The sequence below is a fragment of the Polyodon spathula genome, chromosome 27, assembly GCF_017654505.1.
Source record: "Polyodon spathula isolate WHYD16114869_AA chromosome 27, ASM1765450v1, whole genome shotgun sequence".
In the NCBI taxonomy this organism is placed as follows: Eukaryota; Metazoa; Chordata; class Actinopteri; order Acipenseriformes; family Polyodontidae; genus Polyodon; species Polyodon spathula.
The window spans coordinates 8667064-8692063 of record NC_054560.1 but is presented as its reverse complement, the minus strand read 5'-3'; the positions used below and the strand labels follow the sequence as shown (position 1 = coordinate 8692063).

Sequence of the window (25000 nt, the reverse complement as noted above, 5' to 3'; positions counted from 1 at the left end):
GTCCAGCCACTGGCGTCATCTGCTGACATCACACCGCACCCCTGTGGAGCAGTGGCACAGTCTGCGGTCCCGGGCCGAGTGTGACCGCGTGTCCCCGGCTTCACTTGAGGTCACGTGATTATTGGGGGGATCCAGGGAGGGGGAGAGAGAGAGAGAGAGAGAGAGAGAGAGAGAGAGAGAGAGAGAGAGAGAGAGAGATAGGGGAGGGGGTATGGTCTGTCACGGTTGAACAGTTGGAGATAGAGATGTGCTCACCTGTCTGCGCTACCTTCAGATAGACAAAATTATCTTTTGTACTAAATCTGCATTCTCTTTGGGTATTTTTTCCATTCATCGCAGTTAGTTGTAATTCATTAAATGTCCAGCAGATGGAGTTGGTGGATATACTGTGCAGGGTGAAGTCAGCTGGCCATTTTGAAATGCTGTTGCGGAATCACAGCATCAAAGCTTAACCAGCTACCCATCATGAGATTCCTGTGAAAATAGAGCTTTCTTCTGTTTTTAATGTTCTCTCTTTAAGACAAATGTTAAGCAGTTCATTTAAAAGCACTAATAGACATCAGCTACATCACACTCCATGATATGTAGACTGTTGTTGTCCATTGATGGCTCCACCTGCTTCACCAGTTTAACCTGTTGACCTCCTCCAACCAGCATGGTTAGTCCCAGATGACTGTGAAATGATGTGCACTAGCATACTGTTAATATCAGGTGAGCTCATATCTATCTGCAGCCAAAGCTTAGTGAATTCAACCAAGAGAGAATGAGTGTGAAGAGAGTGAGCAAGAGAGTGAGCGAGAGAGTGAAATAAGAATAGAGTGAGACTGTAACTGCAGCTACAACCCCACCCCCCCATCTCTCCCCCAACCCTCTCAATAAAGCAAGCTGCATACCTGCATACCTCACGGGACAGCCTTGTGCACGCCATGTGTCTGTGTGTCTGTCATTGTGGCAGATCCTTCTCTCCATGTAAACTCAATGGGATTAAAAAACAAACACCAATCAGAACCCGTGGGACAAGCCTGTCGCCGGGCAGAAATCAGTGTTGGTGTGTGACTGAAACGTTGTTAGTGATATATAGAGTTTGTATGTAGCGTGTATGTGTTTCTATACTGTGTTTTGTTCACATCGAGATTTCATCACAACCCACAACCATCCCCCCACCCCCCCCCCCACCGTCCTGCTACATAAACACACACATATACACACATATATATATATATACACTTGTTAGCATATACACCGAACAGCGCGCACACACACACATACACGCACTAAAACTCACTCACTCAGACTCAGAGCAGCCCAGGTGCATAGACATAGAAACAGTAATGGCCTTCAATAAGACCATCAACTCCTTAACAGTTCTCACATGCAGCTACTGCTCAAGCTCATTTTTGTCCTGTAAATAATGTGCTTGTATTTTATCTTTTGTGACCCCCTTACATGGAGGATGGTGGGAAGTGTAGTTTAATTTAGAAAAAAAAAAAAAAAAAAAACTACAGCTTCCACAGTGCCTTTCTGCATTGGAGAAAGTTTGTTGCTTTCAAAGGTGGCAGAGGAAGGAGAATCCCTTTAAAAAATGTATCCACAGTGCAATTTTCATTAAGCTTGAAAGGTGACATGCTTTATCGTGTACAGGTTCTAACTCTGTCATTGATTATCTGGTTAATGGTTAATGTCATCATTCTCTCTTGTGTCCTATCGAGGACTGTCGTGGTCTACTGGTATAGCAGTGAAATTGATTACTTCATCCAAAATGCATCCTTGTTCAGATAATGAGCCAGAATACAATTGGAACAGTTCCACTAGGTGGCGCTCTAAGATTGATCTCAGTGCCTCTTTCCTAATTGGAAATAATACATAAAAGGCATATTAGCCCGCTAACAAATGACAGATTCAATTGAGGCAGTATGCCCTTACAGAGTGTAACACTTCAGAGCTGCTCAACTGGAAAGTGTGATGTCATCAGCAAGCAAAGGTTTAGTGTCATATCCACTCTCAATGAGACATCCGCTAGGGGCAAGGAGATGACTGTATTCAGAGCGCGCATTCCCTGCAATATTGAGACCACCAATCTATCCTCTTTGGGCTCTATGGAAAAACATGTCTTGTGGCTCTGGCTTGGCTTACCTGAACAAGGTGTGCACTTGATGTATTCTCATAGCAATACAGGTCAGAGAAGGCATGCTGAGCTTCTTCCTGTCAAAGGAATAGAGATCAAATCTCTTAAGCACCGCATCAGTGCCAGTATGTCCCCCTTCCTTTTGCAGATGTTCTCGTCTTTGGGTTTGACTGTCCTCAGCTCCCTTCTAAATGCTGCAATGGGATTCTGCAATCTGTTCACAGCGTGTACTTTCACTGCAGTGGTACAGCAGGGGTGAAAGAGATTCCAAAATCCCACTAGGGTTTAAAGAAAGTCAGGGAGCCAGTGTGCCGTGTCCCTCTACTGGTGTGCAGAGATTTCTCACTGTTGTTTGTTTCAATGTACAGCACATCATGACTGGCACAGTATGCCTGTTTGAGTCTAATACAGTGTGACCTTGATCCTGAGTACTCCCATATCTTTAGCTGCAATGAAATTGTATTTATGTATCTTCACGTTATATCACTTCTCAATCACAGTAACATAGTTAAGTAAAAAAAAAAAAAAAAAAAAAAAAAAAAAATCCTACCAGTAAAACAGCAGAGAATGTTTAATTGGAATGATTCACAGGGGTGCTGAACACTGGCTTCATTGTTTTCTCTGAACCCCCTTTTGAAATCCAGTAATATACAGACAGGGGTTATCAACATTTTCGCATCATAGGGAAAGCTATATGTTCAAACTAGAACCCCAAAGCCATCACATTTTTACTTCAGGTGCAATTAGGACATTTTGTCAAAAAGGTGCTCTAACCCACCACCTAGCACCCTATGATGCTTGACTTGATAGATTTGGCCCTGTAATACTATTAGTACCAATATTGTTATTGTGTGTCATAACTTTCCATCATACTGTTGTAAGAGGCTGTTGTTCCACTTTTGACAAACTATGACCTTTTGAACTGTTACCTGGTGTCTGTGTGACCATTGTTACTGAATTGAGAAAACGTGCTGTCAGAACTTTTGTTTCGTGTTTAAATGGTGATAGGATACAGAACAATACATTGAAAGGCTGCTTTACCCATGGCGACTTCACAGCAGTTAATTACTTGCAATGGGTTGCAGGCCACTGGTGGTGTATCTCAAAGCAGCCATTTGCCTGAGAGCATTTTGGTTATTGATTGGGTAGCCAAGAGGTGCTGATCTCTGTGAAGTGTTACTGTTTTGGATACTGCTGACCCCTATGGTTGAAACCAGGTACTCGGATTAGAGCATCACAATCAAACTATTGCAAGCAACTGGTTGCTGTGAAATCGACCCGGTGTCTAAAGCCATTGAAATACGAGACAACTTTCAGTTAACTGATTAATTCAAGCCACAACGTCAGAACAGACCTTATTTAAGCTACTTAGAAAGTTACCGAGAACCAGTTGAATAGTAAGTTCTCAGAAAGAGCTGACTGACAGTTGCCTCGTGATTGATGGGCTTTGAAGCCACAGTGGTGCGAGTGCTGGAGCCTGGCCCTGGGTCTCTCAGTGTCAAATCAGGACAATTCCCTGCTGCCCTCCAGCTTGTTCTTCTTATTCAGGCAAGCAGGCTAGTTTACTGTCTTCTGTGTCTCTAGGTCAGAAGCTTCTGTACGTTCTCACAGCATATTGTCTGATATATTATAAAGTGTATATTTATTGACAATAAAGATTATATATTGGTTCCATGCATACCGCTCTGCTGCCAGACAAACTCAGCAGTCTTGTCTTTTTGTCTGAAGTCTTGCCTTCTTTCAGCTGTGGATCCTCATCTCTTTCACCCGCCATGCTAGACATGAAGCTCACACCTTATATAACAAAACATTTTTTCTAAGAAAGAGTTTTCACAAGTAAGTAATGGTAATTTGTGCAATTGGTATCAAAATAGCTTCAAAACCAAGCATGTCCCTTAAAATTAATGGACAGGTCAAGGACTGAACCCCTGCCGCTTTGAAGCTGGGACTGAATGAGATCGCGTGAGCCCCCCCAGACGTTACTCTTCCACTCCCCCCATGCCCTTCGCCCCCTGCAGTGAGCAGGAAGTATTGAAAGCTGGAGTGAGCAAGCCTGTTTATCTCACTGGGGGACGAGCTAAATAAATGTAGTGCCTTATACTCTATTAGTTTGCAATTATTTTTAAACTGAGTCGTTGCACCAAAGAAGACATTAGCAAACACGTTCAGCTCCTTGGTTTCGTTTCTCGCGGTTCTTAATTAAAACAAACTAAATAAAATGGTGCTTCTGCTAATGGTGATTCTCAGGTCCTTTCACCTCAGCAAATGCCTTCAGGGTCTAAACGTGTCACTGAGTTGCAAAGCATGTCAGTCATTCATGTCAAAGCATGTCAATCATTAAGGGAGGCAGCTGGGTGCTTATTGACAGGAAATGAGGCATTGAAGTAGTGGAGAGAGAATTTCTGGTAACCTAGGAAGTACAACAGTATAACAGAATACCTGAACGTCAGGCATGCAAACTGACAGTCAATTTTTTAAATGAAATAAACCTGCATAGCAACTGGAAGTGCACAATAATATGGTTTATGGGATTATTTTAATACACAGTATATAACTACTTTTCAGTAAAGCTTCTTTTCAGCTACTGTTGTTTTGTAATCTCTGTGGAGACTTACAGAGGGATTCACTATTATTATATACACCAGGGGTATGAAAATGATTATGATAACACAGGGTAGTAAACACTTTTATTAGCATTACTTTTCTCCACCCACTATAGTAAATGGGCAGGAATGTGAGTAGATAGATAGAAAAAAATGCTAATTTAACAATAACAGGTTTCTTAATTATGTTTCAATTAAAAAGAAAGTGCAGCACATTGCTAAAACACATGCTGTGTCTTATAAATATAGAACTTAATTGCCTGGTAACAAATTCCCACTACATTTTATATTGCTATAATACCAATTAAGAAACAGTGATGCTAAGACAAAGTGAATGATTAAGTTTGTGTATCCCAGGCAGGCAGGGATCCTCTTTGCATCCTTTAAGGAATGGTATCCCAGAGTACAACTTCTCCCGCGGTCCTATGTGTGTTTAGAAAATGTATGAGGAATGACATCTCTATCAACGACCCCCTGCCCTTCACTCCAGGCACACCCAACTGAGCAGCATTCTGACCATGAGAGCAACTGCATGTTTATTAAAAGTCATAAACCATTCCAAGCAAAATCATAAAACAATTAGAGTCCCTCCAGAAACCTGAGTACGAGCAATAAATCGTTCCGCTTCAAACGAGGATTAGATGTGTGCAGGCTCCAGAGAGAGTAAGAGCCTGGCTGGGTTTCACTGGCCGATTGCAAGCAACATCTCACAGGATCAGAACTGGATGCCAGTGCTGGAGAGGTAGAGGTGTGACGGTCCAGGGGAAGGAGTTGTCTTCAGGAATGGAGACAAGCTAATTCTCCAGTGTGGGGATTTTACAGACGAAGGGAAAGGCTTTGTCACAGCTGTTATCATTCCAGGATCTCAGACCTGTCAGAATGGTAACCGCATTTCAGCTTCAGTTAGTTTAACTTCTACAACTGCCATTATTGTCTATGACCTATTTCTAATATATGAGTTTAGTTCTCTTGCCCTTTAGGGTCTGTTATACAAAGAGTGTAAGAGAGAGTACACTTTCAACTTGAAATAGATAAGTCATTAAATCTAAATAACACCCCTGATATTAGAACCTGATGCGGTTTAACATTTAGAATTCTTCGTCCTTGACTTGATCGTCACAGTCAACGCTCCAAGGGGATAATAATATGTCTCTCAGTAATTCTATATCTCTATGGTTACTACTCATCAGTTCTGGATTACTCTGCACTGTATGTACCAGAACTCTATGGTCACTCACCGCTGCTCTGCCGGTACCAGATCTCCACACAGTCCTCCTCCGCAGGGATGCGGTGGATGCCATCGTCCGGCTGGTTCCCATCCCAGTAACTGTACTCATAGGGTGAGCCATCCGTCCACTCCAGGGTGCCTTCCTGGGAGGCCAAAGGAGAGACAATAGGATCAGGCTCTATTCATCGTCCTTATCTTTATTGTGCTAATTTCTTTAAAGAAGAGGACTTACAGCTGCAGCGGGCGCTGCAGGTGCTGCTTAATCCTTTCTGGATAATCCCTACAATGTATGTTGCTAAGTGTTCAGCAGCTATCTCTAACCAAGTTGAGCGTGCATTTCTTGCAGACTCTTTACTGTGTCTGTCATATAAAGAGTGCAAGAGAAAATATACTCTCAAATTGAGGTAGTCACCCAACACTTATATGCATATAAATATAAGTCATTAACTCTAAACAAAAAACAGATTAAACATAGGGAATCTGTTTGTTTAAACGTTTCAGATGTATTGTCACTGACTGCGAGATCTATACATTATAATTGTAGTTGCTGCTAATAGTTTCCTTATTGGGATGTGATTTATTATAATTAAATAACCACCTGTCTCCGGTCATGGAGTCCGATCCAGATGTCTGTGGGGATGCCAGGGATGCGACTGTTCACCAGATCATAGACAAAAACATTCTCTTCCCAGCTGAGAGAGAGAGAGGGGGAGAAAGCATGTCAGTGTCATCACCCACCCAGCTCTCTGAACAGGAACCAACACAACAGGAAACACTCAATGACATCACAGGTATTAATAGCAACACTTATAGCTATTTTGGCAAACACATTCAACTTGTTGTTTTGAAACAGAAAATGGTCTATACACATTCCAACAATGCAGGTATCTCAGTGGTCCTAGCTGTTCAATATATGGTATTGATGCTTGGAGTTTCCTCATGACAGTTACAGAGCCATGTGTATAGTGTGTGTAGCTGTATATGAATAAAATATCCATGTTACCTGTGTATGGATGGGAGCTTGGCTGACTTGTGGCCGTTGGAGAACTCAGCGCAGTAGAGGTCAGCCTCAGCCCAGGTTCGGTTCAGAGGGAAGAAACGGTAACAATGACCTTCGAACTCTGTCCAGAAGAGAGGGCAAGGGGCGGGCTGGCTGGAGTCCGCCAGCTGCAGTGGCAGAGCTGAAGATGAAGGGGCTTGGGTTACTGGCGTGGCTGGACACTTTAATTTGTACATAGCTGGCTAGTAAAACATGAAAATAAACCACTCCAATCACAGCTCTCCAGCACTGCCGCCCTGTACCTTCATTTTCAGTTCTATCTACACGTTACTAAATGACTAAACAATCAAATTCAAAACTAAAAGTGGAAGAAAGATTTTAGAAAGGGATCAATACTATGATAAAAGGTTTAGCGTAAGAGTATCAGAAAAAAGAGTAATCGGACTTCAAGGTCAGTGGCGTATTGTCCCATAAGCTAGGAGTCACCTAAAGCCTCTGGCTCAGTAACATCTATCTCCATATTGTGCTAATAGCTGTTCACTTGTGAATCCAGTCCAGTTACTGCAGTGTAAAAGCATAACAAAGTGTAGCATATGGAAGTGAAAGCATACATAAATCACAGAGCACTGTTAAAAATACGATGAAGCACAGTCTATTCATCGTTTAACCCAAGAAACTACAGAATTACTGTGCAACTGTAGCTGTGACAGAGTTCACATTGCTAAATGGTACCATTAGGTACTGCACCTGTGGTAGGTCCTTTCACTAGGAATGGACCACAGTTTCCAGGAGCTGTGTTCTGAAACCATTAACACACCAGCCAGTACATAGAGCTGTAACTAACTTGCAGTGATAGACATTTCATTTGTATTTCATCACAAACTGTCCGTGTTCTTTAGTAAAACTAAGCACGGTTTTGGTAGTTACCAGTGGTAACCCATTAACCATAGAGTACTGTATATTCTAAAGTGTGCTCAGTTTAGCAGAGATATGGTGGCAGTTTATTGTGGACAGCAAAGCCAATTCTGTCCTGTTCTTATTTGTTTATCAGGCAGACGCTTACAACAACGTCACACCCGAAGGACGGAACACAAGCAGGCTAAGTGACATGCTCAAGGTCACACAGTGAGTCTATGAGTGAGCTGGGATTTAAACCGGAGACCTCCTGGTTACAAGCCCTTTTCCACACAGTCCTAGGGGACTGTAGACTTTTCCACACAGTCTTAGGGGGCACCTTGCTAAGAACTAAGCACATGCTATAAATCTGTTTCTACGAGTTTGTGTATCTCCTGCAGACAGCACTAAAAGTTTGGGACATGTATTGAAGTCATTGTCTGGCCTTTTTCCAGGATCTTTTGAATTATTTCTAATGAGGTAATTACACAATGAAATTGCCTCATGGGCTGTTTTCTCTTTATTAACCATTTAAATTGATGCACAATTTTGTGTTTAACTCCCAATGCATCCTTGTCAATGTCTCTTATCAGCCAGCTCATACAGTTACTTGGTTTCTGCATGATTATTAATTTTCCCCTGTACAACTGATAATGAATGACCTACTTGTTAATGTTACCTGAGTATCAACTTTGCTTGTACTTTTCCAACATAAAAAACGAACTTAGTGTGTAATTTCCAACTCAAAAAAAAGAAAAAAAAAACATATTAAAGTGACACAGCAATTTGATAAAAAAATATATCTAGCAGCTAACTGACAATATGATGAAGAAATATATAATTATAGATAAATATACCACTTACTTTCAAGGTCTGAATTGCTCACTCACCTTGTGTGATCCTGATGTTGGTCAGAGGGAGTGCTTCAGAGAGAACAGCAGTAAAGGAAAGAATTGTCCACAGGTCCCAGCCTAGCATGGTGAAAATGGGGTGTTGTGCTGTAAATGGACAGTGAGCTAGTGAGCACAGTGTCTGAGCGAGCACAGTGAGTGTATAAGTGTCAGTCTGCTCCGTTTCCTCTCTCTGCTCCACTGCAGGCTAGGTCTCAGCTCGTCCCTCCTGGTGAACTCAGGGATTCGATCTCTGCAGCCAGCCACCCACTCCCCGAACCCGCTGCATCACTGGAGGGGGAGGAAAGGAGGGAGAGAGAAGGGGGAGTCAAAGAACGAAAGAGGTGGATAGGGATTGAGGCAGGTATGTGTGTTGGAGGAGTCACTGTCTTGTCTGCTCTCAGACCTCAGTGGGAGAGTTTAATGTTGAGGGACCCTCAACAGATCCAATGATCCAAGCAGATATTATAACCTACTTTTCAAGCTGACTGTAGGGAGCTGCTGCAAATGTGTGAGGGGTGCTCTGTGCACTGTGCTTCATAGAGGGTGCTGTCATAGCACAACTATAGGTGCCACCATTGGTTTCTGTGCCACGAAGGGCTTGCAGTGCCAGTGGTTTTGTTCCATTTTACTGTGTCAAGGTCATGTGACTTTTTTAACCATCCTGTACCCAGCCACCAGGAGCACTGCCAGCTGTAATTGTTTCCCTGAAAGATCATCTCCAAATGCTGAAATCTCTCCTTTTTGTTGAGGTGCATTGGGAACCCAGGAACCTACATAAACATGCCAGCACAGCACGCCAGTCAGGTGATGTCATCATCGTTAATTCAAACCAGGCCTGCGAAGCTGCCAATATCTAATTAGAGAGACGTCTACACAGCCTGAGGAAACCCAGGAATTAGGATATTTAGTGCCCTCTGTGGCACAATACTGTCACAGCTCCCCCAGCATCAATACCACTGGCAGCTGTTTCCCTGCAGTAAATTGGTTGAAACAACTGCCACACTGCTTCCCAGTCCTCCATCTCTACCATTATGCCACACTGGATCCCAGTCCTTCAGCTCTAACCACTATGCCACACTGCCTCTTGTTCTGAAGAATGGGAAGTTGCTAAGCTGTCTTTCCCCAAGCTCCCGAGCAACACAATAAACACTAAACCACCTCTCAGGAGGAAGGCAGCAGAGCTGCAATCCATTCCAGATCCTTTTTCACCATTGAAGTCTTAAAAGATATGTTTAAACTGTGCCAGCAGTGAGTGATGGTAGGCTCAGCTTTTCAGTGATCATAGCCTCTGTCTCACTGCCTTCTCACTGGGCTGATTGTCTATCTTCCCTGCTTAATTTTTTCAAGCTGCTGGACAGACTCTTACAACAGAGACCAAGACTCCAATTTTCATTATTGAATGTTGCTGAAATGACAGAACTGTCTTCGAATTATCCACAGAGCTGTTCTGTCTGTCAGTGTGCATAATTGACAAATGGCATCGCCAGAGTTCTGGGGTGTAGGCTACTGTGACAGAGACAAAATGATTCTTGGTGATAAATCTCCCTCAGATGAGGACGCTGTGTAAAAGGAACAGAGTGCCCTGGATTGGATGGCCAGACAATTCATTCCCAGGCTTAGGTGGAAGTGGGCCATCTAGAAAGGGGGCGGAGTTACAGTATACCAAGTCATCGACCCGGAAGGGAAACGATATGGCAGCCATGGATTGGAGGAGCAGTTTCAATGGTTAACCAAGGGGGCATGATTGACGGTACATAAGGGGATGTAGCGAGGTGATCTGTTCCTTTGTATAGCTAACACTGAACCGGAAGGATAACGTAATTGTTATCATGAGTGTTTTGTTTTGTCTAAAATTAATTTATTTGTTGTTATTAGATGGCTAACATGATCCGGAGCTGTCGCTACAGGCCAGCACAAAACCCGGACAACACTACACTTGTTCACGATAAATTGTATTTTCACCACGAACATTACAGCACTGACTTTGGACCGTGTTTGTGTTAACTGTGTGTGTTTAAATACTGTGTTTGTTGTTTTGGGACTGAACCCATGGATTTAACTGAGCACTACACATTGTTGTGTATTACCAGTTCTCATTATTCTTTACTGTTGTCATCAGACTTTGCATTATAAATAAACCATCATTTCACCAGTACTTTGTTGTTTGTCATTGCCTTGAGCACTGCATCACCCCTACACCTGCGCACTGCAAACCACTTTGCCACAGCTACACATAGTAGAAGGAAGCTTAGTTTTAAAGACAGAAGCAAAAGTGGACTTGGAAAAAACATCACCTGGCAAACAAACAGCACCCGCGGGGAAATTGGCACTTTGGTGCTGAGTGACAGACAGTGAATGTGTATCAGTGAGGTATTAACCCGTAAAGTGCCTCAGAGCTGCAACAGCTCCCTCTGAGTGCAAGCAGCCCCAGCCAGTGAGGGGTCTGTGCTGTTGGATTGACTTCCAGTACAGGGTGGAGGCTTTGTATCAAAACGCTTGCTCTGTGCAGCAGCCTGAGGGGAGCCATGAGCTCACCAGGTCCCAGATGTTGGCCAGATGTTGGAGGCCTGTTATGCACTATGCCTATGGTCCACATGTCACATGGCCCAGAGCAGGGTGGGTACTATTGATGAAAGCAACCGCTAGTAAAATCAAGCCATAAATGGCAATTGGCCCTGGGGGGTGGTATTTAATGACAGTAAACGGCACTCAGTAGACTGGAGATAATGAATTGCTGGCGTCAGAGCAGTTTAGCGATTTACGGAGCCATATCAGTATCAGCAGCAGTAAAACAACACTGGACTGGTCCTGCAGGAGAGGGCAAAGACCCCTGACACTGGTCCCTGCAATCACACTCTGCACGGAGTCCATACGGTCCCTGCTTGCTACACTGAAGGTAGTAATAATAGCAATGATTTATTACTATACTTCATATGGGAAGATAAGTTTAAGATTGAGGCCATTGCTTATATCCTTTGGCAAACAATTTCAGGTGCAGGCAGCAGAGGAAAATGCACTCTTGACATATGTGTATCTGTGCTGTTATCCAACATTCTTCAATGGCAATGCCTGGGCAATGGTTTTGGAGATGCTAGGGGTTTGGCTAGATTTTCTTCAGGGTAAAACACTGAGAGTTGATTGCACCAGGCTGTATTTAAAAAGTGCTTAACTAGGATCGCTTAATCTGGGATTGTGTTTTAATCTTGGATTAAGAAATGTTTCACCTTGGATTAATTTTTTAGACAAGGATTACATATAAAACCTGGTTTAAAATTGTGTACAACATGATTCAATAGAATCCTTGATTTAATCTGAGTTTGTGGGTAAACCACGTTGCTGCAATTGTATTACGTGTCACTAAATGAGTGAATAGCCTTTGTATTCCTTTCTACACATGCTGTGGTATGTCAACAAACATCTGTCAAGTAGATAAGAGAACTCATATCTCCCAGTCTAAATATAAAGCTGACACCCCAAGCAGTAGACATGATCTCAATGGGCGTTGGCGATGGCCAGTGAGTGCTGGACTGAACTCACTTGGCACACATTTTTGCACTTCACTCAATGCCAGTGGGGGACTGAATACTGTAACGTCTGACAGGGATCAGAACTTTGTGTATTAGTGTAGGTAACTTTTGTATAATGATCTGAAAATGCAGTTTACATGAGGTTCTGTAAACAAGGCTTGTTACTGAGTGCACAGTCATGTTATTGCACTGACCCACTGTTGTCATTGTGGGCTTAATGTCACATGATGTGTACCAATTAGCATCTGATGAGAATTTCCTTGAAAAGGTAGAATTACTGTACGTAATAACTGAATTATTCGGTTTTTAATTAATGCTAATTGATGTTCCTTTGGCTTTCCAAACCTTTTCATAACAGCAACTTGAATTATCTGTTAATTACTCCCAGCTCATGTCCCCAATCAATCCCTCTTAATTAAAACCCAAGCCTTGCTCTGCCTTTCTCCCCAATCGTTTGACGCACCAAATATGAATGTTGCTGTATTCATAACGCATTCAGGATCTTGTTAGTTCTTCTTTGTCATTCCTAAGAAAGAACATTACAGCATTTACTTGCATAAGTTTTGATTGAACAATGATTTTTGTCATTTTTTTTCCATTACAAAATGCTTTGTGTTTAAAGATAGGAGGAGCATTGGTTCTAAAGTCATCTCGAACCAATGACATCCCCAGCCTATATGAGAGCCACTGGCCCACTCTTTTGTTTATTGTGGCTTAGCGTTGCCAAGCGATGGTGGTGATGTCATAGTGCCGGGCTGCAGTTGAACAGTTGTGTGTAGGCGAGCAGGAGCAAAGGCCGGGCAGGCCTCACAGGCAGTGAGCATGATGTAAACACAGATCAATGGCCTTGCCACTGAGGTAATGGGAAAGCCATCTATTCCCTGACTGTAGGAATCGAATGCAATGTGGGTGTATGTGAGGGACCGCAGTAATTAATAGTCTATTGCACCAGACATAAATAAGCATTTACACCAAATCAAAATGTTTTTGTATATACACCTGGCCGCTAATGCGAACTGCTAATGTTACAAGAACAGCAAGAGACCACTGTAGGAGTAAATGAACCTGCAGAGTTATCTATTGAAGACCTGTGACATTTAGGAAAATTAAATTGCGTAAACTCAACAATGTGGCTTTAACTTGCACCCCATGGGGAGACTAGCTAGGAATCGTGTGTGTGTATGCGTGTGTGTGTGCATGCGTGCGTCTGCGTGCGCGTGTGTCTGTGTGTGTGTGTGTTTGTCTGTGTGCTTAGTGTCTGAGTGCATCTGTTTTGGTCCCTGGTGTATTTAATGACATTTCTAGATTGCTGCTTCTGTGAGCAGCCAGCATCGTTTGGTTAGACAAGGGTCATTTTGGAAACAATCTGCAAGGCTTTCCTGGGAATTCATTAGTTTATTTTTCCAAGTGGAAGGATGAGCTGCATTTAAGCCCTTTTGCCTTTTATATCTTATCATTTTTGACCGAGTCTGAGTTCAAACCTTGACAGATTGAGATGTGCTTATCTGGAATCAGCATTCTCTGTGCTTTGAGTGTAAGAGAGTGAAGAGTATAATAATTCAAATTATTAATATTGCTGCTTGTACATTTCACTTGAGGGTCTGCTTTAGTTTCTTCTAATTCTTTTAGTCCATACATTACAATAAATAAATAAATACTACAGTATCGTAAACTGCGGTACATACTATGGTATATTATTGGAAAATATATTGTTTGTGGATGGTAATTTACTATTTTTTTTTTATAGCGTTCTACAACCTAAGTTAGGAAAAGTACACAGCAATACAGAAAATATGGTCTTGTTGACAAATGCGAGCCACAGAAAACAGCTCAAAATAGCCCGTCTCAGAAATATAACGGGGCTTCGAATAACAGAAATGGTAATCGCTGACAGCTAGAGCAGGCTGCGTGGCAGATAGGAAGCACTGTTTCAAAACACTTCCCTCTGCCAACCACATTCACTGTCTCAAGTTCTCTTCTGACCTCTGGTGGAGATTTTGAGGCATTTTTCTTAATAAACCTGTCCATACTGGGACTGTTAATTCAGACCCATCTGTCAGACAGAGCTTTGTTCCGCCTTTGTTTGGACAAAAAAAGAGGCATTTGCAGAAGCAGTTTTGATTGAAAGCCTGTGGCTGCTTTACTTGGTGGGATCGCAGCAATAAATCCAAACGGTTGCCGGCCTTGTTTGTGTCATTTACAGTAAGCACCGATTGAGAGGGTTAAGAGGTACACTGATACATTGTTTGTGACACCAGCTGGAAGTATACAACACATTCAAATGTTGTTGTACTACATAGGGCAGTTAAGTGAAGTATTTCCAGGGCACCTGCAGAATGAGCCTGGTCTAAAGCCGATTTTAAAAATGATTCAAGCTGCAGTGCTCCACAGTCCAAGCTTCCAATCCTTAATGCAGTCCCTAGTGCTAGCGGGGCTTGCTGGTTGCTCTTATACCACCACACCTTCTCTCCAAGTAATGAAACAGGCCCGATGCACAATCTGCCCTCTCCTACTCTCCACATCTGGTTGCTAGGCAACTGAACTACTGGGAAACCAGACACAAAGCTAGGGATAAAGTTTGGAACAGATTGAGAAGGAGAGATAAACAGATAAAGAGATAGGGGGAACAAGAAGGAGGAAAACATATATAAAGAGAGAGGGGTAACAGGAAAGAGAGAGAATGAGGAGGGAATAAGAGAAAGACAGAGTAGGTATTGCCAGCTATGCAAACAGGTCTATTGCAAAAAAATAAAATAAAATCCTGCCCAACTATTTTGTTTTGTTTTTTAAACATATTTTGTTTCACTTGATCATTTCTAATACTCAATAATCCCCCTTTCTGTTTAAAGTGTCCTCTCATTATTGTGTTATTTAAGTTAACAATAGTAACGATGACTAATACATTTCTTGTTAGCCATTGAAGGAGTATTAGGCAAAAGCGAGTGGGTGCTTCCAATCACTGTGTCTTCTTTGAGCTGTGTGGTGATGTGTTTCCATAATTCATAGGGGCCAGGGGCAAAGCTGAAAACAACACTACAGTAAAAGCCTCTATTTATTTATTCATATGAAACTTGAGAATTGAAAAATCACATGACGTGAGGTTCTTGTATAACCAATAGAACAGCACTGCATTTTAAAGATTTATGAAGTAATGTCCTTTATGTTATTTGTGTTTAATTGCTGTTATACTTTTTGAAAACGGATATTTCAAAATAAAATGACAAAATAAGAGACTTGACACCTTTGCTGCTTAATTATTTTTTTGTATTATTATTATTATTATTATTATTATTATTATTATTATTATTATTATTATTATTAAATATTGATGTTAAATGAAAAAGTCAGCCTGTGAGGGTTAACATTGTGCTAACGATCTGGCTTCGCTCATCGGTACGGGAAATTTAACAACAGTTTGGTGAATCAACATAGCTGATAATAATAATAATAATAATAATAATAATAATAATAATAATAATAATAATAAAAATAATTGCTGCTGCGGCATCCAAGGCTGTAACTGACATGTGCGAGCTGAAAGCTTATTGGGATGAAGGTTAACTTTATCCGACTAATTTAGGAGTTCGCTTTTTGTTACATTAAAATATTTACGGAACTGTAAATATTTACAAATATGAATATATTAATGGATACACGTTCAAATACAGTTTGACCACTTTTCGCAACTTTGTAACATATTTGTTTTGCAGTGTAAAAGGACAAATAATACACACGATAAAAAATCGGTTTTGTCAAATCGAATTCGTGTAAGTCACCAGCTCAGTCGGCTACTCTGAATAAGTTGGCAAATGTGATATTGTTTTATTAGCGCTATTACATATTTGTTAAAAATTCACATCTCCATACGGTTTTGCAAAAAAATCTCGAGTCTCTGAATCTGCATTTACGCTGGTAATAGTATCTCCGTACAAGACAAGCTAACACAGTGGGAGCGGCCATTTTGGTTTTACTGCGGTTCACTGACTCTCAACCCCGGCGAATCCGCTGCTTCAGCGCCGGTGACGCGCCGGTGAGTTTGTCGAGCAACTCTTGGTGAATTTAAGTGTTTTGGTGAATCTGCTTTACATCGGTGTAGGCAGCGGTGAATTTAACAATGCACCTTGCCTCAAAATGGAATTAAGATATCTTCAAAATGGTTTATTTACAAATATCTTGTGTTTATTTACATACACCTACAGGTGATTTAAAGGTATCTCTAAATATTTCAAGATATCTTAAAATGCAATTTGAGATATCTCTAAATGATAATTAATATGCTTGCCACCGGATCCTCTCACAGTTCCCCAGGGTTTGCTAAATACCTTTTTTTATTTTTTTGTACCCACCAACAAAATGTCACCCAATTGTATTATCATTTGCGACTAAATGATCAGTGAGCTGACAGTGTTAGCAGGAAATGTCATCAGAACTTTAAATAAATAAATACATAAATAAATAAAACCCGCCAAATGTCTAACATCACACTTCACCGGGAGCTGTAGTTCTTGTTTCGAAAAAAAAATAAAAAAAAATGACAGATTACCTCGCAGCAGAGGGGCTGTTAGAGGCAGCCTGCGGGTGGCGCTGCTTTCGCGAACGAAACCTGTCCGAGTAGCAAGCAAGGGTAGAGAAAGAAAGAAAGAAAGAAAGAAAAAAAGAAAGAAAGAAAGAAAGAAAGAAAGAAAGGCCGGAACTGAGGGCCACAGTTGCAGTTACTGTAACTGAGTTAGACGCTTTGTGTTTCATTCATTGACTTTAAATAAAATGCGCAGAATATACAGTTGAACTCAGATTCGTTCCCGTCCAGGGCGGGCCATGCTGTCCGCGCAAAGGTAATGAGCCGCAGATCCTTCGGGTCTCGGCTGAGCAGAGCCCACAAACTGCAGTGGAGCTGGGATGACTGGCAGCCCAGGTTAGTAATCGCGCTACCCAGTCAGTCGGACATAGATAGGTCGGGGCTTCGCACGGCCTACCCAATTCCAGAAATGTATTATCATAAGGCAGTAGTCATAACAGTGGAAAGCTGGTAAGATTTGGTTGAACTAGTCGATAAATGTATTTGAGTACAAGTGGTTCGGGTGTTGTACTAATGTTTGAATGCTATTTGAAGTTTTTTTAAATAAACATTTCCTTTCGAGGTAAGCTTCCTGGCATCTTAAGTAAAACATGTCTTCTTTAACACGTTGTTTTATAGCAAACATCTCAATTATGTGTGTGTGTAGCGTTTTTTGTCACGCTGGAATCCCGCGTGTTGGAAAATAAACACGTTTTGTTTTTTGTGAAGAGGAGAGAGAACCATGTTTAGTATGTTGATATTGAAACGGTATCATCTGTGTTAATAGTATATGTATCTAAGGCTAGCTGTACGGTAGTACTTCTACAGCAGTCGTACAGTAACCATGCGGACCTTGGTCTCGCTTTTGTATTTTTTTTTTTTTTGTGTTGGCAGATGTTACTGTAACAGTAGGGTTTTTACTGGCACGAAGGCAGCTGATTCTGGTTGCTTCCAGTAGCTGCACAAAAACACACGTTTAATACCAATTTCGCTTTCTCTAAAGTAAACTTAAAATCAATACAATGTATTTATTCAGCCCAGTCTGCAGAGCTTGTTATACTGCCAGTGTGGTAATTGGAACCCCAAAATATCTTCTACAGGTTCTAATCACTAATCGATTCTGAAAAAAAAAAAAAAAAAAGCTATATTGAAATTCAGGCAAAAACCCTGTTGATGTAGAAATATATCTATGGAGTAAAGCATAACGTCACCGTATGCTCCGTACAGATTTATTTACAGTAGTACTAGTAGTTAGAGGACACAGTATATATATTTTTATGCGATAAATATGTTTTCTACTTTGGCACACACCCCTACTTGGTTTAATATATACAGACCATTTGATTTACATTCTCATTATATTTTTACATAATAAGAAAGGGGTTTTCATAGGGATGCGCTTTGCTGTTCATCAGTGTGCAGTTGCTATGCAGTGCTGAACTGTGTAGGAATGGTTGCTATGCAAAAAAAAAAAAAGAAAAAAAAAAAAATCGCGCATAATACAAGTTTGCTTAAATTAATTCAGTTACGTACAGCATCATCCGGCAAACAATGTCAGTGTTGCTGTAGAATGGGAAGAAAAATATTTCTGATGTAAAGGACAGATACTAATGTACTTGGACCAGGTAAAAAGCAAAGCATTCTGCAATATCAAACGTACACTTTGCATACTCCACCCAAAGTCATTTTAAGTTGGGATCGACATCTGTTGGCATTGGTATTTTTTTTCCTCATTTTTTGTATGTAGTCAAAACTTGTGTGTTTCAGAGGCGACCGTACATCAGTCAGCCAGGACAGTGTAAAGCTCAGTGTCTCCAGAGATCACAGCCCATCAGCATCTGCTAGCGCTCATCTGTCCAACCCTCCCGCCATCCCTCCACTGCACAATGAAGCTGTCCGAGCCTCAGAGGGTCATGAAGACGGGGGTAGGTGTGGACTTTACTTACAAAATTAAATAAGATTTGGGGCTGCAAGCCTCCTCTGTAAATGCAGCCAGGGTCCGACTTGTCATGCACTAGTTGTTAGAGCTCTTCTGAGTTAAATAAAGTGGCCTCTTCAAAAAAGTTTGTTTCTGTTCTGACATCAGAATTGAAACAGAAACTTTGAAGAAAACCATCATGCATTTAGTGAATTCTAATTCTGTAATTCTAAAATTGCAAGCAAAATTATTATCCTTAATAGGCACTGCTGTGAACCACAGGGTTATGATTAGGGTGGGGTTTGACTGAATTCCTGTCAACTGGAGTGACACATCTGACATTTCTTATACCATAATCAAGGTGATAAAATAATGGAATTCCCCAAACATTTGAATGTAAAAAATCCCTAACAGCAACACATTTATGCAGGAAGCAATTCTGATGTATTGCAGAATCTCTTACTTTCTTTGGAGGTCTGTGACCAATTAAGAAACATACCTATTGGATAATTATACCCCATCTTATTGAGTAAAAGAAAATATAGAACCAGTCAGTCAATCTTTTGAAGAAGTGTGTGGAATTATTTGTTCTGCAATGTGTGACCTACTGGAGTATTTTCATGGAGACTGATCTCTTTCTCTATAATCAATTGAATTTAAAAATCTCATGTAAGAATACCTACACCTGGAGCATGAAATGTTGCTAGTCAGTATTTAATTTTAATAATTAATTTTTTGCTAATTTTGATGTTAATTTGACAACAATACAGTCAGTTATACTTCAAATGTATTTCTTAGGTTTGAGTGCCAGGTGTTTAATTTGCACACTCCTGTTTGTATCCGATGGTTCATCCTAGTTGTGAGGGGCTGATAGGTGTTTCAGATTTTTGGTGGGTTTCTCTGTAATGTAAAATTGCTTCTGGCAGCTGGAAAACAATGTCCCCAGTTTTGGGGAAGGCTCGTTTACACGCTGTTCCTAAAAATAATTAACCACTGACTCAGCAATGCTCTGGCTGTCCATCTCATATACTACCTGGTCAACACTTTTGAATGTTTGTGTCCAAGTATTTTAGAAGTAGTTGTTGCTAAAGGACTGGGAAGCAGTGTGCAGGTGCACACTCCCATTTTGGTTCTTGTTCTGAAGGTCTGTCCTGGGCAGCTTGTTAGATCCCTGTCTTATCGCCTCTTCCTTTGCTCCTGCTAGGTGGATATGAAGTCGATGGAGGTCCTGCTGAAAATGCTTTTGGTCGGAAGTTGCTGGGGCAAGAGTTGAGGGTTAATGATGTGACGACGGATTTAACCAGTTTTCAGCATGGAACCCGTGCTTTAGCTACAAAGGACATGAGGAAATCACAGGGTAGGTGCAGCTTTTAACTGTCTACTTATGGTAGAGTATTGACTTTGTACTTTTCCCTTGGTTAAGTGTAAATTGTTGCATCCCTGTTATGTACTTGCTAGACTTGAATTCCTAGAGATTATATGACAACGTGAACCAGTGACCACGGTTTGTGTAGCTGTATACTGTAAATGTATCGGTATGTTGCAGTTGTAACAGCTCCACGCTGCTCTTCTCAGATCGATCGTTGCCTTACTCTGACGAGTCTCGGCTGACGAACCTACTGCGCAGGGTGTCCCGGGAAGATGACAGGGACCGCAGACTGGCCACCATGAAGCAGCTGAAAGAGTTAATTCAGCATTCGGAAAACAAAGTGGTAAATGTTTATATGTTCATCTGCAAATGTTTCAGGATATGTTGTGTGCTATTTCCATAGTATTGTTTCTACTGCGGCTTGTTTTCGAAATGTGTTTTTTGCAAAGCTAAAAGGTTCAAAGCTTATATGTGGCTTGGAAATAAGGATTTGCTGTTTTTAAAAATGTTTGGTTTTTTTTTTGTTTTGTTTTCTTTCGTCCCCCCCCACAGGTCTTAGTGAAGCAGCTAGACAGTATCCTGACTGCAATACATGATGTTTTAAATGAAAGGTAAGAGAACATTAACAGCAAGACAAGTTTGCAGCGAAGAGGTGCTGTTTGGCTAGTGTAGTCCTGTCTATGGACATGCACACTTACACCAGTACCTTTTGATTTTCTGCTGCTGAAAAATGAAAGAATCAGGAGTAAAGAAAGAAGAATAATAGTGCTGTTTACTATTTAATGATTTTCTCTGTCCTGAGTTGACTTAGCTGTTGGGTTAATGGAAAATAATGGGAGTGTCATAGTTTCACATCGCTGGGCCTGGCCTCTTTTTAGTAGTTTTGATGTAGATGCTATAGAAAAGTCTGAGTAGTCATTTTTCTACACTTGTGTTTTGTATGGGATATGCATACTGTTTGTCTCGCCATGCTTGCCTTGCTAAGGAGTCTCATCCTATGTGTGGTTCCTGCAGCAGTAAGCTTCTCCAGGAGCTGCGACAGGAGAGCGCATGCTGCTTGGGCTTGCTCTGCACCTCCCTCAGCTACGAAGCAGAGAGGATCTTCAAGTGGATTTTTGCAAAGTTCAGCTCATCTACAAAGGACGAAGTGAAGCTGCTATACCTAGTGGCTGCATACAAAGCGCTGGAGACTGCAGGGGAGAAGGCGTTTTCACCAGTCATGCAGGTGAGAGGCAGCAGCGTCGGACACTGGCTTCAAATGCGGGCTGGAGTTAGGATTGGATGAAGGTGACGATATTTTCAGTTTTGATTATTAGCTAAAAATGATCACCATGTTCTTCTCGCGTATAATTATTACTTCTCAATTGTTAGCACTTTCTCTTGCACATTTATCACTTTTTCCTCTTTGCTTTTTGTGCAGTGGCCTTTTTTTTTTTTAAGTAAGCACTTGACTGCTCTCTCCCACAATAGAAGGGAAACTGAATAAAATTAATGCTGCCTTGTCACAGCTATTGCCCCATCTATTTTGTTGGTTGCATGAGCGTGGTCAGTGATTGTTCTGTTCCCCCTCTACAGCTTGTGATGAGCAGCCTGCAGTCTATCCTTGAGAACCTGGATACCCCGGAGCTGCTGTGTCAGAGTGTGAAATGCATTCTGCTGGTGGCTCGTTGCTACCCGCACATCTTCAGCACCAACTTTAGGGTAAGCTCAGTAGCTGCCCCAATACTGTGGTTCTCAAATCGCCATGTATACAGTGTGTGCTTACCTACTGCAATTGCTGCTCTTGCAGGACACTGTGGATATCCTGGTTGGGTGGCATATTGATCACACACAGAAGCCTTCACTAACGATGCAGGTGTCGGGTAAGTGATGACCTGGAAACTAATGTTTAGTTTAGAGAATCAGATGTCCATAAACATTGATTGTGTGTCTGTCTGGATCCATAGGCTGGCTACAAAGTCTGGAGCAGTTCTGGGTGGCAGATCTTGCCTTCTCCACTACCCTGCTGGGGCAGTTCCTAGAAGACATGGAGGCATATGCAGAGGTACAGAGCTGTTAAATGATGTTTGCTTATAAATTTACTCGAAATGCAGTTAAGCCTTTGCTCACATTTATTATCAAGCTCAATTGTGTAAGATCACTATAGCATTATGTTCCAGTCCCTGCCTGGTTGTTCAACTGCGTTCCTGCAATTTATTTCCCCCTGAACCAATTAAAATATATGCTTTAGGAAGCCTTGATGCAAGTCCCTTTAGATATAAATCTGTGTTGCAGGACCTAAGCCATGTGGAGTGTGAAGAGTCTGTGGATGAAGACATTCCCCCACCCTCGGTGTCGCTGCCCAAGCTGGCAGCTCTGCTCCGTGTCTTCAGCACTGTGGTGTGCAGCATCGGGGAGAGATTTAGCCCGGTCCGTGGCCCTCCCATCACAGAGCCATATGTAACTGATGTAAGGTTCACACTCTATCGAATCATCTAGTAATACCTTTAGGTATACACAGATTTGAAGATAACAAGACAAGATAAATCTCTGTATTGTGCAGAGTGCTTGAGCCCAGCTTTATGTTCCAGGTGCTGAATCGAGTGTTGACCTGCGTTACCACAGCCAAGCAGGTGTTCTTTTCGGAGGTGGTCTTGACCGCAGCCAATGAGTGTGTATGTGTGCTGCTGGTGAGCGTGGACACAGGGGTGAGCAAGCTCACTGATGCTGTGATATTATACAGCTTCAACCAGCTGGAGAGCTGCCAATCATGTGGACCAGAGTACAGCATCTCCGTTCTCAACCTCCTGAAGCTGGTGAGTGAGGAAGGGAGGGGACATAGCAAGAGTGGGTTGGTGGTCTTAAAGACCATAAGATCTTAAGACAAAGGGGTTTGGGAAACAATAATATCTGTCTAAATTCCTTTTGTCTGTCTGTTTAGATTATAGATCAGATAAACACCAAGCTACCATCCTCATTCGTTGAGAAGCTGTTGGCGCCAGATTCACAGTTGCTTAAGCTGCGTTTCCACCGGGAGAAGGAGGTAAGCTTTAGATTTTCTCTGCAAAAACAGCTATTGTGCAACTAATGGGTTTAGGATCCCTGGGTCTATTTAACTTGCTTCAGTTCTAACCTTGTGCTTGTCTGACAGGTGATCTCTGCAGCACACAGCGTATACCAGGCAGCCCTGAGCCTGAAGAACATCCCTGTCCTGGAGGCGGCATACAAACTGGTGCTGGGAGAGATGGGCTGTGCATTAAACAGCCTGCTGAGACTGCTGGGTCTACCCCCAGCCTGTGCCGACATCCAGCATGCAGCCTTCAGTGATACCAAGTTTGACCAGGAGAGGGCAGAGTTTATAATCATCTTCAACCTCAGCACCCTCACTACCATTGGCAATATCAAGAACTCTCTTATTGGGGTCAGCAGTCCAATCAGGCTTACTTTTTTTATATTTAATAAAATATTTAACCTGATAGACCCCCTTTTGAGCTGGTTAACAGACTATTACAGTCATAATCCTAGACATGTGTATTTGATATGTTTGCATGTCCAGTTCAGTAGTTTTTTTCTAAGGGTTATTTTGTTTATTTCAGATGTGGGCACTGTCCCCCACAGTCTTCGCTCTGCTCAGTCAGAATTTGACAATTGTTAATGGAGAGCTGGCAGTGCATCACCCTGCTGTTCAGTATGCAGTGCTCTACACTCTATACTCGCATTGTACCAGGTAGGAGATTTAAACATGGCGTTTGAAGGCTCTGGATGAATACACACACGTCAACCCATGTAACCCAATTAATTCTTGGTGTTTTTTCCCTGTGCAGGCATGACCACTTCATCTCCAGCAGTCTGAGCTCGTCCTCTCCTTCCCTTTTTGACGGAGCTGTGATCAGCACAGTCACTACGGCAACAAAGAAACACTTCAGCACCCTTCTTAATCTGCTGGGGGTGCTGCTGAGCAAGGAGCATCTGTACCCTGAGGCCAGGTAGATAACAACAGGCTTACCTGGCTTGCTGCACTGGCTTATTTTATTAAAAGTTGACCCCACTGAGTGAGGGGGAGTGAGGGGGGGTGAGGGGGGGTATTTTTGTATTGTGCTTTGATGTGGTCCTAGGAATGTAAGTCCTATAGTAAAGAAACTGTGGACTTTAATCCCCCTCGGCCTTCCTTCCCCGTCCCAGGAAGCTGCTCCTGACGTGGGCATTGGAAGTGTCTTTGGTGATGAAGAAATCTGAGACTTATGCTCCCCTCTTCTCCCTTCCCTCCTTCCACAAGTTCTGCAAAGGACTGCTGGCCAATGGTAAGAACAGAATGTTTACCTTTTGTTGTGCTTGTGGTTAAGCAAAATGTGGATTTTGTGTGCATATGTTTCTGATATTGCTATGAGAGGAAGAGAAAACTATTTTCACATTACTAACGTAGTTAATATAAGATTTAAAGGGGGAGGCAATATAGACTTGCTCAACTAGCACTACGTAAACTAAGTAAAACCAAATTTTAAAGAAATGTTCCAGCTTCTATTTGAGTATTTACATGCTGGGGGTATATATGTAGTGTATTGCATGATGATATATTTTTTGTTGCAGCCCTGAATGAAGATCCTTCAGTTTGCCTCCAGACCTGCAGCAGTCTCCAGGTCCTCTCACCGTCCCTCTCCGCTGAGCTGCTGCAAAAGTAATACATGAATGAACATGAACTGACTCTCCATCCCTTCCCATAGCTTTTCTTTGACCCTGTCTCTTCAAACTTGCCTACCTATTACCCAAAATGCTAATGTGAGATAGTATAAAACTTCCTAAAAAAAGCTTTCAAAATAAAATGGGCTTGACTGGATCGGTAATAATGATGGGTTGTGTTTGTAGGTGTGTGGATGTGTGTCGAGTCCAGTTGATGCACTCCACTGTGCGG

At 41.9% G+C, this 25000-nt stretch overlaps 3 protein-coding genes across 2 annotated transcripts in view; 2 read left to right on the top strand and 1 right to left on the bottom strand.

Moving 5' to 3' along the window:
• LOC121301402 (multidrug resistance-associated protein 1-like) overlaps positions 1-25000 on the top strand; it is a 67545-nt gene that overhangs the window by 25075 nt on the left and 17470 nt on the right.
• LOC121301404 (C-type lectin domain family 19 member A-like) lies at positions 4799-9007 on the bottom strand. The gene is made up of 5 exons (XM_041230778.1): positions 8741-9007; positions 6960-7137; positions 6555-6648; positions 5967-6099; positions 4799-5599 (listed from the first exon to the last, which is right to left on the bottom strand). The coding sequence occupies exons 1-5, from the start codon at positions 8826-8828 to the stop codon at positions 5523-5525; spliced, it is 570 nt and encodes a 189-aa protein (XP_041086712.1). The 5' UTR covers positions 8829-9007; the 3' UTR covers positions 4799-5522.
• LOC121301145 (serine/threonine-protein kinase SMG1-like) overlaps positions 16834-25000 on the top strand; it is a 9325-nt gene continuing 1158 nt past the window's right edge. Inside the window, exons 1-18 of the mRNA XM_041230281.1 lie at positions 16834-17182; positions 18593-18750; positions 19948-20100; positions 20319-20455; positions 20665-20723; positions 21127-21337; positions 21688-21813; positions 21902-21974; positions 22059-22156; positions 22387-22560; positions 22683-22907; positions 23033-23134; positions 23243-23512; positions 23688-23818; positions 23916-24077; positions 24274-24392; positions 24679-24766; positions 24955-24994. Coding sequence (XP_041086215.1) covers positions 17106-17182; positions 18593-18750; positions 19948-20100; positions 20319-20455; positions 20665-20723; positions 21127-21337; positions 21688-21813; positions 21902-21974; positions 22059-22156; positions 22387-22560; positions 22683-22907; positions 23033-23134; positions 23243-23512; positions 23688-23818; positions 23916-24077; positions 24274-24392; positions 24679-24766; positions 24955-24994 — 2403 coding nt within the window. The 5' untranslated portion in view covers positions 16834-17105. The remainder of the gene's footprint in view (positions 17183-18592; positions 18751-19947; positions 20101-20318; positions 20456-20664; positions 20724-21126; positions 21338-21687; positions 21814-21901; positions 21975-22058; positions 22157-22386; positions 22561-22682; positions 22908-23032; positions 23135-23242; positions 23513-23687; positions 23819-23915; positions 24078-24273; positions 24393-24678; positions 24767-24954; positions 24995-25000) is intronic.